This window comes from Rattus rattus, chromosome 13, assembly GCF_011064425.1.
Source record: "Rattus rattus isolate New Zealand chromosome 13, Rrattus_CSIRO_v1, whole genome shotgun sequence".
NCBI lineage: Eukaryota > Metazoa > Chordata > Mammalia > Rodentia > Muridae > Rattus > Rattus rattus.
Genome location: NC_046166.1, coordinates 41,724,241 through 41,739,539, shown reverse-complemented (window position 1 = coordinate 41,739,539; position 15,299 = coordinate 41,724,241). Strand labels below are relative to the sequence as shown.

The window sequence follows — 15,299 nt, the reverse complement described above, 5'->3', positions numbered from 1 at the left end:
TAGTTGATATAAATTGCTTGAGTCCAGTCTAGATTGAGAGTTCTGGTGTTTACTCAAAATTAATAGATCAACGTAGCTTGGTATTAGAAATGTAATTTTAGGGGTTGGGGATTTAGCTCAGCGGTAGAGCACTTGTCTAGCAAATGCAAGGCCCTGGGTTCGGTCCCCAGCTCTGAAAAAAAGAAAAAAAAAAAAAACAAAAAAAAAAAAGAAATGTAATTTTAAGAGAACATGAAAGAGTGGTACAATTTCAGCCTCTTAACTGTACAAGGATGTTAACTTGGGGAATTTCCATCCCTGCAATGTCCAAAGTTTGTGCCTGGAATCAGATATTTAACCTTGGTCTAGAAATCCTTGACTAGGCATTGAGGGGCTTAAAGAGGAGCAGTAAACACATTTTGATACTAGATTATATCACAAGTCTTATATATTTGGTAAGCATTTAAGGACTTGAACAGACTGGATTAAAGATACATTTGATACTTTGTCTATAACTTGGATCACTTTAAAAGGACTCTGAAAGGGCCAAATAAAGACATGTTAGAAATATATAGCCTCAAATATTATCTCTACTTTTGAAAAGAAAAGTAAATGAGGAAAAAGTAGAATTAAGGAATCATTAAGAAATGAAGAAACTGGTTATAAGTTTTTATGAAGATACCCGTGTGGATATTATGGAGGAATTACAGGAAATACTTAACAGATCTACTACTACCCGTGAGAAAGAGTTGGCTGTGCTGAAATGATTGGCTTCCAGTATGCCTGGCCTGGCACCACAGGTTGATCTCTTTATTAAATATAAATTAAGTTTAATAAAAGGATATAAGCAAATATCCCAATATAGTCTAGCATGGTGAAACAGTATTGAATTGGGTATTTACTCAGTAAAGTAGATGAAATTTTGGAAGGTTGACATTGTTAATCCCGCTAACATGTTACCTAGTATTTATTACCAAGCCTCTGAAAAAAGCTAAAGGCAACAGACGGGGCGCATCCTTGTTATGATAACTAATATTGAGAATTGATTTTTTAAGCAAAACTAAATGATTGTAGAGAGATCTATGAAGACAAAGCTATTGTAACTAAGAGAAGTAGCCCTAACTTGCTTTCTACATTGCCTGTGCTACATAGAATGAGTGGGGTCTTCAAGGGCTTCCTGACAGTGAAAGCACAGTGCAGAAGCAGCGAAGCATTTGAAAATGACAAAGCTGTTACACTCTTTCACACACATTTTTAACTTAAAAATTAAATTCTGTTCATGTATTTATTGTATGTATGTGTGTACACATGAGCACAAATGTGCTAGAACATGTGTGTATAGGTCAGAGGAAAATGTGCGGTCATCATTGCATCCCTCTACCCTGTAGGTGCTGTGGATAGAACTTGGTTGTCTTACAGACTCTATTTTATAGAAATGTTATGTTGACATATAATTGTTACTGACAGAGGGATGAGTAAATAGTTGTTGGGTTTTTGTTTGTTTGTTTTGTACTATTAGTTTTTTACATAATAAATACTGGCAGATGTAACCCATGGAGACATTAGTGTGTCTCAACCTTTAGGACTATAAAGAATCCAAAACAAAAAATTTAAGAATGTATAGGAAAATGGAGCTATAATTTATTATTGTACTAGTGATTGTATTCTGAAATTTAGAGACATTTTTAGAAAAAAATGTTAACTTCCTATTTTAGGTAAGAAAAAAAAATGAAAGGACGCATTTTATAAAAGCTGTAGGAAGAAAGGCCAAACAATAAAGTAAATGATTTTAACTTAGCAGACATTGTGGTTGTGTTAAAAAGTTGAATCATAAGTATTATTCAGTCTTAAAAAGGAAGAAAAAGCTAGTCTATGCTCCAGTGTGACTGAGGCTGGAGGACACTGTGCTGAGTACAGTAGGTCCTGAAAAGACAGACACTGGAGGCTGAAGAGAAGGTGAGCGTGTTTTGCTGGTATACTAATTCCAGCAATGGGGAAGACAAGAGGTTCCCTGGGCTCTGTGGCCAGACAGCCTAGAGTAAATCAATGAACTCCAGGTGAGAGACCATCTCAAAAAACTAATGTGGACAGCTCCTATTAAATGAGACCCCAACTTGAGCTTTAGCTATCATGTTGTTGCCGTAAAATTTTTAAAACGGTTTCTTTTATCCCACACTAGATCCAGCACCATAGTGCACACATGGCATCTGTTGAATTTTTTCATCTCAGTCAACAAAGCTTCTCATCCTCTAAGCTCCATCCGGTGTCACACTTCTGATGGCTACTCTATGAGCCTGGCAACAATCTTTCTTCTCATCTAGATCCCAAGGCAGGTTGCCACCAGGCCAGACATACACATCCCAATTCTGTGGCGGCCCAGTGTCTCTATCCACCACACACTCTCTTGAACTCAATTAAATAGCCACATGAAAGAACACACAACACAATAACCTCTGATCCAATTGATAAGATAATTTATTCATCTAGATATATAAAGCCCTGTATACATCCATCCCTTAAGAATAATCAAAACAACCTATAAATGTTCAGAGAGAAATCTCAACATCTGCTGCCATGTTCTCTCGGCTGCTCCTTCTCTCTTGCTCCAGTCTCCTCCTCTAAAACTTTTCTCCCACCTCCTTCCTTCTCATCCAATGACAGGCCTCATTCTATCCTGTACCTGTCTTCACCTGCATAATGTTATCAACCTACATTTCACCCTTTGATTCCATTTATGTGAGGGTCTTAGTCAAACTCACAGAAACAGAATTTCAATTTCCATGGTCTAGTAAAAGGAGGACAGAGATTTGCTGGCTGCTTTGTTTACTTGGCTTTTTTATCATTATGAATTTTAGTTTTTCAACATACAGCATTATGAAGAATGAATTGTAATATCACTGACTTGTACAGTGATAAAAATAGAATAGTAAAATTTGGATTTTGTTTATTTTGCTACAATAAAAAGGAAAATCCCAGTTATTTTGACAGCTTCTGTTATGATAATTTTAAGTACTCATTAAATACCATTTATACTTGGAGAGAATAAATCAACAAAAATCCAACCAAAACCGTATTAGGAAGATTGGAAATAGAAGGGTCTTTTAAGGTATATCTCTTTTAAAAGAAGAACTAGAAGTATCAACCCTATTAGTACAAAAACAGTTGTGAAAAATACTAAAGGGAACAAAAAAGGGTGTTTCATCTTAGTATATAAGCCAAGTAACACTAAAAATGTAACACTGACTAGACAATAAATTAATGAAGATCAAGCTACTAAGGAGGATTAAAAATCAGACCAAAGCACCAGAAAGTATTTTTTTAGTGTTAATTGTGCATGTGGGCTGCACTTGATCCACAGGTCTCTGTCTCTGGTATGCATCCATGTTTGTTTGTTTGTGTTTTTAAAGGATAAAATATGCAGTAACTATTGCTACAGAAAAAATTACCCTAGCACTTGTGGAATAGAACATAGACGTAACTCAGTGCCTTGGGACAGAGTTGTCTGAGCGCTTATTTATCTACATGTCAGACACCTGGACTTGGTACAAACAGGAGGTTAGGGCTGCTAACCAGAGACACCTCTCACAGTGTCTTTGTGGCTTGTCTCCTCACATAGGCCTAGCTTCTTCAAGCATGGTAGCCTCAGGGAAATTAGACTTATTCCACATACTCAGGGCTCCAAGCATAGTGTTTCCAGAAAATAATACAGAAACCTCAGAGCTGTTTGTGACTTAGTCTCTAGAGGCCTGTAGTCCTTTTGTGTTTGTTTGACTTCATTCAGATAGGATCTTCCTGTGAGACTTAACTGACCTAAAACTTGCTATGTAGATCTAGGCTAGCTTTGAACTTGTAGTAACCCTCTGGCTTCTGCAGTCCATTTGCTGGTTTATAGCATGTACCACTATGCCCAGTGTCTGTAGAAATGATTACAAACCTCTCAGATTTAAAGTAGGCCACAGAACCTGCTTTGTTTCTTTCTTTGTTTCTTTCTTCGTTTCTTTGTTTCTTTCTTCCTTTCCTTCTTTCTTTCTTTTTTTTAAAGATGGGGTCTCTTATCACTCAGGCTGTAGCTGGTATAGCCCTGACTGTCTGGCCCTTGCCTCCTCCTCCTGAGCCTTAGGATTACAAGCATACACTCATGCAAAGTATTACATTGTGCTACCCATGAAACCCAGGGTTTGAGCCATGCTCCACAAGTACCCTACCTTTTAATAGACTGTCAAATTGTTTATAGAAATAGCTTACAAATCTCTTCACTACTAGTTCTTTCTCCCATATACAAAACACATCCAAAGATGGCCTCAACTTCAAGATCCAGAACCTAAATCAGGTCCAGGTTCAGCCAAGATTCTTCAGATGTTGTTCAGTGAGTAACCTCTTAAGTACTCTGAACATCTTCTATTGGGGGAGATAAGGGAGGAGTGATTGTTTTAACTCGGAACCCTGTAAGTCCTGCCTCTTACATTTTCTCTATATTTTGTTTGAAAACTGATCATATTTCTCTCCTTATCTTACTATGGATAATGTAAGCCATTATATTTTCAAAATCCTACTAAAATGTCTTAGCCCAAACCCACCAGTATGCCATTTTCCTTGTCGCCATAGCAGTGCTGCTAGACAGCCAGTTCATTCTCTTCGGCTTCATCAACAACTGTTTTTCCTTTTATCTATGAGTGCTTTGTGGGCATGTGTGTATATGTGTGTAACACATGTGAACAAGTCTCAGAGGGGGCCAGAAGAGCGTTGAATCCCCTGGAACTAACCGTACAGATAGTTGTGAGCCTACATATGGGTGCTGGTAGCCGAGCTCTAGTCCCTGAGCCAGAGTCACCTCTCCAGCCCCTATCAACAGGTTTTTTCCAGGCTCTTCCAGCTCTAATTGCCCATCAGGTTTCAAACCTAGAGCCACTGACTTTAGGTTTGCTCCATTAGCATTCCATTTCCTTGTATTAAATTCTGTAGTAGTTACTATTGTTCTGATAATAAATTATTATAAAATTCAAGTTGTATAAAGCAGCAACCTCAGATGACTCAGATGATTGGATCAGAGTTCCTGTATGTGGCTTCCTAGTAATGATTTGTGGTCTATCCTATGGCAGCCTCCAGCTACTCTCAGGCATGTATATACAGCTCTGGGATCCCAGCACAAGGGTGTGTGTTTCAGAATCTTTTATCACACCATGAATCCCCAGATTGTGTTATTTACTGAAAAAAAAAAAACAAAACATTTCTTGTTGTGGTGTGACTCAGCCCTTAACACACATGTTTAGTCTCTCTGGCTGGAATACTGATATGCTCTTAGTGCGCACCTTTAATCCCAAAGAATGAAAGTAAAGTTAGTTTGTAGAAGGAAGCACCCATGTTTGAGAGTGGTGTCTAACTGGATGGCAGACAGAGTGATGAATCAGAGATGATTTGACAAACGAGGTATGCCCAACTCTCACTAGAAGAGAGAGGAAAGGGAAGCTGCTTGAGGGGCAGTGCAGAGAAGAGAAGGAGGAAAGCAGTTTTACCAGGACAGTTATAGAGAGACAGCTTGCAGAGAGAGAACAGGCCAGAGAATGAGAAGGAGCCAGAAGATTAGAACATAATACCAGAGTTAGTATGAGGCCAAGCAGAGCAATTCACTCAGAGGCCAAAAGAAGCCAAGTTAAATCCAGCTTGGAGAGGAGTTTGAAAAGCCAGAATAGCTGAGTTAACCAACCAGTCGGCTCAGCAAGAACTAAGAAGGGTGAGCTTGCTCAGCAGAAAGTCTCAGAGGTCGAAAACGTCTAGGCCTAGATTGTGCAGAGGCTGGAAGCTTCCAGGACTAGGCCTAGGGTAGCAGGAGGAGGCAGTAAGCTTCAGAGACAACAGTTACACCAGAGAGAATAAAGAATACTTTTATAGGTGTGTGCGTGCGTGTGTGCATATGTGCATTCATGTGTGTTTACAGAGCCCCTAGCCTTGAAATCCCAGACTGGGCCTAGACCTCTCATATCAGGGAGCTCATGCCTTCCTATAACTCCACCTCCAGGGCTGTTAGACCTTTACTGGACTTTATGGGCACCTGCATGCATGCAGCAAACAGACATACACATCCACATAAATAAGAATAAAATGAATCTTGGGGACTGGAGAGATGACTCAACTCGCTGTTCTTTTTAGGGCTCCTATGTTTGATTCCTAGCACCTGTATAGCAGCTCACAGCCATCTTTAACTCCAGTTCCAGAAAACCTGACACTCTCTTCCAGCCTCACAGGGTACCAGGCATGAATACAGGACACAGGCATACATGCAAGCATATACCCACATGTAAAGTTTTAAAAATAAAGTGAATCTTTAGAAAAGTTTATCTAAAGATATGTCACATACCATTTTGACTGTACTTTGTTGGTTACAGCTGTAAGAATCCAACATTCAAAGAAAGGAAACACAAAAGGATGTCACAAAATTTCTCATCTAACAAGTTGTTAATTAAGAAGGCAAATAATAAATCTTGTAAATTGAGATCTTATAACTTGTTAATGTTGGCTTTTTAAAAGAAATCTTTTTTCTTTCAATCAGCTTTAAATCAGCTGCTGTTTTTTCTGCAGAGGCCATGTCTGTATAAGGACAGTTGTTTATTTGTTTTGAGACTGGTTCATGTCTTCCAGACTAGTCTGGAACTCAGTGTGTGGAAGAGAATGGCCTTGAACTTGGGATTCTTCTGCTCCACCTTCCAGTGCTAGAATTAGATTACGCTGCACATGTACACGACCATTGCTGTCAGCTTTGTGAGATGCTAGGAGGCAAAGCAGTGCTGTGCTGTCAGTGACTCAACCCCACTCATCTCCTGCCCCCCTGGAAGAGCTGCTGAAAAGGACTAACACTGCAGGAGTGCAGACAACATCCGTAACATTCCCACTGGTAGCTTCACGTTTTAAAATGTTGTCTCTATTTTCAGTAGCAATGAAAGTAAAGCCCCATAGAATACTTCAGTACTCTATGCAGTGGGGTTAAATGATGCCATAAGTAGTCTTTATGGTTCTAGGTTGAAATAGATTGAGGACTTTGTGTGGCATTGCTTCACCCAGGAAAATTCAGGAGAAAATAGCATTTGTAAATATATGTTTAGATAGATATAAATACAAAATTGTTAACTCAAAGACTTACCTATCTACTCTATGTATATAAGCTCACTGTTGCTGGCCCACCAGAAGAAAGCATCAGATCCCATTACAGATGGTTGTGAGCCACCATGTGGTTGCTGGGATTTGAACTCAGGACCTCTGGAAGAGCAGTCAATGCTCTTAACCTCTGAGCCATCTCTCCAACCCTCATTTTTAGATTTTATGTGAAAGAATTTGATTATATGTTTGATGCCAATTAGCATACAGTCTCTTTAAGTGTCAGTAATACCTACTATCAAGAAATACGTACTAGGGCTAGAGAGATGACTCAGTGGTTAAGAGCACTGACTGCTCTTCCAGAGGTCCTGAGTTCAATTCCCAGCAACTACATGGTGGCTCACAACCATGTAATGAGGTCTGATGCCCTCTTCTGGTGCAATGTACTCATATAAATAAAAATAAGTAAATAATAATAAAAGAAATAAGCACTATCCATCTGCTTCATTTTGTTTTCAATGAAAGAAAGCTTAAAGACTGCTTTAGGCAGCTGTTTGATGAGCTAAACTTTTTTTTTTACTGTTGCTTTTTTTACTTTTAAAAAGTATCATTAGGAACTGTAGCTTAATCTCATTTAGAATGAGATTCTAAAGAATTCCATATATAGCTAAATTAGCATAGAAACTTTTTAAAATTATAAAATAAGTGTTTATTAGAAGGGAGGTAATTTAATGTATGTATATGTAGTTTTTAAAACATGGGCAATCATTCAAGTTTTGTTATTTACGTGGTGTAGTTTTCAACTACCATTATCAACAATTAATTTCATATTTTTTCTTAAAGAGGAAGCTCCTGTCTCTCTGTTTTATTTGTTTGTTCCTATAATTTTCAATAGTTTTTGTGGCCTTTGGTATAAACGTAAGTAAAATTTCTGCTTTTCTTAATTTGCCCAAGTGATTGGATTAAACCCATTGTAAAACAGAAGTTAAAAATACCACTCCCCTTTCCAGCACTGTGTGGGACAGAATCCAGTGCTAAACTAGACATGTGAAGAGGAATAGCTTGTGTGAGGTAACAACAATCATTACTTTGAGAGAGACTGTCGTAAGGACTGTGGAGGTGACAGTAGGCATGGCTGGGCAATGTGCACTGCTTGCTGGACAAGGCTGACAACCACAGTCCAGTTCCTGGAATCTGAAGCGGAAGGAGAAAGCCACCTCCACAGAGTTGACTGGGCTCTCCTAATGTGCACAGGCATGCACACAAAACAGTAGGGCTTTTTAATCTTAAAAATACTATAATACCAAAGCAAAACTACACTTGGTAACCTGATAAATATATTGCTACTCTAGTATATGCTGAAGTAGAAACATTCCCCAAGCTCGGTGGTTTTAAAAACTTTTCACAAGTGTGTGGTAATAGTCGTGCTTAGTGAAGATTTTCCTAACACTTTTTAAGCATGATGTTAAAATTCCTTTCAGGCAGAGGACATAGCTCAGCAGTACCGTGCTTGCCTAGAATGGACAAGACCCTAGGTTCAGTTCCCATCACTGCCCAACAAAAATCATTTGGTAATCATCGTGTGCAAATTTTTTCTTGGCTAGAAATGTCTTTTATATAGTGTGTTCATTTGGGCTTATGCTTAATACAAAATAGAATCTTTGGCATTCACAGAAGTACTTAATCACAATTTTAAAACCCATGATATTCATAGTGTGATACATTCAGATTAAGTTGTTAATTCTAGACTAGTCTGAATTTATTTTTGCCATTTCTTCCCTCAGTCATTGCCAAGGATTGTTGTTTTTGTTGAACAGTAAAATTACTGTATCAGTGCACTCAAACTTAGAGTTTCCTAAAGTCCCTCATTATTAAACTGCTGTAGAAAACAAAGCAGACGTGGCGGGAGTGGGTTTTTGTTAAGTTACCTTCCTAAGAACTGGTGTCACACACCTTGACATAGTCTGCTTTGAATACCTGCTTGCATAGCTTTTATGCTCAAAGGGCCCAGCAATTATAAAACTTGAAACTTTTCCTACACAAATGAGTCATTAACTCACTTCCTATGTTGTGTGAACTTAAGTTTCTACTATTAAGAATGAAAGCATGGCCCATCGTACTTGCTTTGTTTACCATTGTCCCTTTTGTTCCCTTGTATAGCTTTCCTGCAGTTAGATAAAAAGGGACCACAGAAACATCACTTTGAGCAGCCTTCAATAATACCTAGGAAAAACTACTCTTTCACAAGAGAAGAGGTGAGACAGATTGATCGGGAGAATCAGAGGCTTTTGAAAGAACTGTCAAGACAGGCTGAAAAACCAGGAAACAAAAGTACAATTCCTGGAAGATCGCTTGGCCATCCGCCTAAGTTGTATCACAGTGCTCTCAACAGACAGAGGGAACAGCAAAGGATTGAAAGAGAAAATATGGTAAGTAACACATCCTTGAGTCATCAAAGCAAGTGCATGTGTACTGACTTGTAAGTACAACTTACAGAAAACCCTAGTAGGACCAACTTTTCAATACAGTTACATAATGCAGTTACATATATGTGGCATGAATTGTCTAGATGTTAACAATGTGTGTTTATTAACTGGTAGATTATTTAGGTGTCATTAAAAGAAAACACTGAAGCTTCACTGTTCTCTGATTAGATCAGTTAAGCCACTGTACACTTAGAAGAAATGGTACCCAGGAATCAGATACATGTATCCTCTGTAATGTGTGCAGTCACTGGCTAACTCTGCTTTACCCCACTATCCTGCAAATTCTACATGATCTATTGATAATCTAGAATATGTCAAATTTGGCACTCAATTTGAAATGAGTGCAGCATTCATAGTTTTGAATTAAATAGTTACTTTGATATTTTAAAGAATATATATGCATACACAAGACTTGAAAATCTTCACACTTAAGCTAGTATAGTGTATCTTATTTTTCTCAGTAAAGTTCATCTCATAGTAATTGCTGTATATTGAGCTCTTTCTAGGCCTTGTTCTAAATATCCTCCACATATTATCTTACTGAATCGTGACAAATCTTTGAGGTAGGCATTTTTAAAAAGTATCATAGCCATGAAAAAACTAAAACCTAACAGGGTTAAATAATTACCCAAAATAAGTGTCTGAGCCAAACCTAGGTAGTCTCGTAACCAAATAGAGTTGTGAACTGAAATCGGACTTCTGTAAGTTTATAAGGTCAAAGAAGAATGGAAAAGCTGTTGAAATTAAGGCAGATCCAAAACTGACCCTCATGCTTCATCACCAGTGTGCGTCTGTATAAAATGGCCTGGTAACAGATTTTAGGTGTTTATCATCATCTCTGTCCCCAACATAGTCCCACACAGAGCCAAGGTACCACTAAAATAACTGAAGTGAGTTTTGATGCGATGAGCTAGCTTGCACAGTAGCCTTCTGTATATCATGTTAACTGTATTTGATTCATCTTGTGAAAATTTGGAATTACTAATGTCACAAACCTTCATTTGTTTATTTAGTTAGTTTTCATGTGTCCATTTGGATATGAAGCCTCTTTTAATTGGCAGTCTTACTCCTCTCTGCTGTGGTGTGACACATGTGGCATGTATGAGACAGATACTGAGTAGGACACAGTACAGTCCGGTCAGACAGCGGGTGGCAGAGCACAGATTCAGGATTAGGTTATCTGGTTTGGATTTTTTTTTAAAAACAGCTTGAATTTAATTTTATAATTTGCATACCATACCTACTTTATGATTACAGTGAACTGAGTTTTACTATCTTGTTTTACTAGAACATTTTCCCATTCCTAATTCCCTCTGGTCCTTGAATGACTTTTTGTCTTATGAATTTGTCGGTTTTAGGTATTTTATGTGAGTGGATGCATGCAATACTTCTCTTTCTGTAGCTGACTTATTTCACTCAATGTGTTTTCAAAATGTATCATTGTAGCATGTATCAAACTTAAAATAATTTACGATGTATTTATTCTATATGCTTATGGGTGTTTGTCTATATGTATATATGTATGAATGTATACCACGTTCATGCCTGGTGTCCATGGAAATCAGAAGAGGGCACTGGATTAGTGGAACTAGAGTTACAGGTGACCGTCAGTCAGCACAGGGTGCCGAGGACTCCAGCCAAGGCCTCTGTGGGAGCAGCAAGTGCTCTTCATTAGTGAACGGCTTCTCCAACTTTCTTGTATCAAAACTCTTTTTCAAAGATTTATTTATTTATTATATATGAGTTCACTGTTGCTGCCTTCAGACTCACCAGAAGAGGGCGTCAGATCCCATTACAGATGGTTGTGAGCCACCATGTAGTTGCTGGGAATTGAACTCAGGACCTCTGGAAGAGCAGTCAGTGCTCTTAACCACTGAACCATCTCTCCAGCCCGTATCAAAACTTTGAAAGCTGAGTAAAATCCCACTGTAAGTGCCTTAACAGTTTGCTTATTCCATTTGCTGGTGGACACTCTAGGCAGTTGATGTCCTGTCTGTTACGGAAGAACACTGACATGAAACTGTCTATTCGGGGGTTGGGGATTTAGCTCAGTGGTAGAGCGCTTGCCTAGGAAGCGCAAGGCCCTGGGTTCGATCCCCAGCTCCGGAAAAAAAGAACCAAAAAAAAAAAAAAAAGAAACTGTCTATTCATGTCACAGCCTTCATCTCCTTCAAGTGTTTAAAACTGGAATTGCTGGGTCAGATAGTAGTAATCTTGTTTCACTTTTCGTTGTTAATTTGATTTGATTTTGAGATGTATAACTGAAGCTAGCCTTAAACTTCTAATCCTCTTGCTCCTCCTTCTCAGTGCAGGCATCAGAGGTGCGTGCACAGAGTTTTAAAGCTCCTGGAGTTACAGGTGGAAAATGCCAGCCATTAGTGTCTGAATATGCATTATATTCATATGAATATTCAGAGATGAAGACCGTCAGCCTCTTCTACTTACAGCTCTCATTATAACTCCAGGAATGATTTGGGTTTTTTTGTTTTGTTTTTTGAAATAAGGTTTGTCTGTCCCTGGCCTGGAACTCACAGGGATCTACCTGCCTCTGCTTCCCAGAGTGGTAGGATCAAAAGTATGCACCACCATACACGGCTTCAGAAATGAAATTTTACTAGGAGTGGGAAACTACCAATATTTTATTATTCTTTGCTCCATATACATTATAATTAACATATGAACAGGTATTTTCTCCAGTGTAACTTATTACACATCAGAGCTACATATGATGTTGCTATATTTAATTTTGTTTGATTTTTCATTGGTGCTGGAGGTCAAATCCAGGTCTTGGAAATGCTGTCACTGAACTTTCAGAACCACAGCCCCGGCGCACAGACTCCTGACTGCCAAAATGTAACCAGCACTAGTGATGAGATAGATAGTTTGACTTCTCTTTTTGATGAGTTGAAAACTTGTGTATTTTTATATGTTTGTGCTATTGTATATAGTTTTCATGTTTCCTAACTGGTTATTTCTGTCTTTATTTTATATGTTTATTTTATATCTAATCCCTTATTTATTTTTCTGTTTATTTAAACACACATGTGTGCACACATGCACGCGTGCACACACACACGCACCCCGTGGATGGGAAGACAGAAGATAACTTGAAGAGTCAGTTCTTTTCTTTGACCATGTAGGTTCTGGGATCAAGCTCAGGTCACAAGCTTTGTGCAAGTGCTATCGCACCTGTCCCCAACTCTTAGTCACAGAGCCATCTTGGCTTTAAGTTTTCTTCAGTGTGAGCTAATACACATTTTAATCTGTTTGCTGGCTGGTGGTAATATAAGCACATGCATGTGTACACACACACACACACACACACACACAAACACACACACATGCATGCATGTAGCTATGTCTGTGGCTGGTAGATGAACAAACAAGGTCCTTGTTTGGCATATCATTAAAGCATTTATATTCCAGTATTTATATTAACTTGTTGGATGTCAAGAGCCGCATGATTAAAGACAAGTACTGTGCAGGGGTAAAGGCTCTAAAACGGAGTCCTAGAATTCAAAGCAAAGTGTTATGTCCTACTAAACTTCAGTATCTATCATCTCTTTCAGTGGGCAGATATTAGCATTCTTCTCTTTAGATACTATATCCAAATAAATCAAGGGAATGTAGAAGAGATATTAAAGTGTTGTCGCTCATTCAGTCTCCAGCAGCAATAAGGAAAGGAGGAGGATAGACGGAAAATGTGTGTAAATCATGAAGTGCAGCTTTGTCCAGCAGAGGGCGTGCTTGCTTCATAGAGACTCTTTCCCAAGCAATGACCGAAGTTTTATTTAAATCCTGAATTTTGAAATCTCCTTGTTAAAGGATGGATGAATGGAGAGTTGGATGAATGAGTGGATTTCTTCGTTACCATTTAAACATGATATGTATCCCTTTTCCTCAGAGAGACAAAAATAGACTTAGCGAGAGGGTGTTCAGTAAGGATACTGGTTTTCTAGTGAGATTATTTCCCTCTTCTAATCATGTGTCCGTTTTTTCCCTCGGGTAAGAAGGGCAGGGCATGCTTGACATAGTTTAGGGATGAAACAAGATTCCCCCAAGTGGTCAGGAGCAGAGTCTACAACTCAAGTGAAATTCATTTTTTAATTTTTCTTTTAATTTTCTTTTTCTTGGGTATTTTATGTATTTACATTTCAAATGTTATCCCTTTCCCCTCTCCTATAGCCCCTCCTCTTCCCCCTGCTTCTATAAGGATGCTCCCACTCCCACCTCAACTCCCTGGCATTCCCCTATATTGGAGAATCGAGACATCACAGGACCAAGAGCTTCTCCTATGATGCTGGACAATGCCATCTTCTGCTACACATGCGACTAGAGCCATGGGTCCCTCCATGTGTACTCGTTGGTTGGTTGTTTAGTCTTTATGAGCTTTGGTGGGGTCTGGTTGGTTGATATTGTTGTTCTTCCTATGAGTAGGCAAACCCCTTCAGCTCCTTCAGTCCTTTCTCTAACTCCTCCATTGGGGTCCCGGGCTCAGTCTGACAGTTAGCTGCAAGCATCCTCATCTGTATCAGTAGGGCTCTGGCAGTGCCTCTCAGGAGACACCCATATCTGATGTCTGTCAGCAAACACTTCTTGGCATCAGCAACAGTGACTGGATTTGGTGGCTGCATATGGGATGGATTCCCCAGGTGGGGCAGTCTCTGGATGACCTTTTCTTCAGTCCCTGCTCCACTCTTTGTCCCTGTATTTCCTCCCGTGAGTATTTTGTTCCCCCTTCTAAGAAGGAAGAACACAGATACACATTTTGTCTTCCTTCCTCTTGGGCTTCATATGACCTGTGGATTTTTCTTAGGTATCCCAAGCTTTTGTGCATATCCTGTGTGTTCTTTTGTGACTGGCTTACCTCACTCAGACAGATATTTTCTAGTTCCATTTGCCTAAGAATATTTCATGTAGTCTTTGTTTTTAATAGCTGAGTAGTACTCCGTTGTGTAAATGTACCACATTTTTTATCCATTTTTTTATCATTTTGCTTTTTAAGGTATCTCTGTCTCTCACAGTCTGTCTGTCTGCCTCCCTCCCTCCCCCCGACAAGAGTTTTAAATCAGAAGTAATGTTTCATAAACTTAAAAGTTTCAGATCTTAAAAACATCCAGTGAAAATTCTGAATTTGCTGAATGACCAGAACCTTACACTAAGATCTTGAAATAACGTATAGTTCACTTAATGTTATTTTTCTCTTTCTGAGGTTATCATCCTTCCGTGGCAGACAGAAAGCTGACTATAACTCACTATTACTCCAGCTGAGGAAAACATGAGAGACCCTTGTCTCTAGTGTCCAGACTTTTGGATACTTGTTACTTTGTAATGACCTTTCACCTGTAGTCATTGCTATCCATTAGGGCTCCAGAACATTCTGAGCTTGCATACCTGAAACCTGGTAGACAGTAGAGTGGACTATAATTTTCACTTATAACATACATACAGGTGCATACACACACACATACACACAAATACACAAATGGTAACTGTTAGATATGTTGAATAGAACAATTGTGTTCATCTTATAATGTATATGTATAACAAAAGAACACTTTTTGCCTTAAATATTAAAAAGTACAACTTTCTCCTCCCAAAGTTTTGGATAAATTACTTTAAAATTCATTCTTGGAGTCTGATTTAAATGGCAATTCTATAGTTTTATAAATCATAATTTGGAATTTAAAGAACCATTCTATAATTTTGATCTATGAAACAGTCATAATGTCTTTCATTTTATAT

General features: G+C 38.6%; 1 protein-coding gene across 3 annotated transcripts in view; it reads left to right on the top strand.

Annotated features, from left to right (window-relative positions):
• Cfap97 (cilia and flagella associated protein 97) overlaps positions 1–15,299 on the top strand; it is a 31,568-nt gene that overhangs the window by 11,698 nt on the left and 4,571 nt on the right. For all 3 annotated transcript variants that reach the window (XM_032918734.1, XM_032918735.1, XM_032918736.1), the window contains exon 3: positions 9,229–9,497. In XM_032918734.1, coding sequence (XP_032774625.1) covers positions 9,229–9,497 — 269 coding nt within the window. The remainder of the gene's footprint in view (positions 1–9,228; positions 9,498–15,299) is intronic.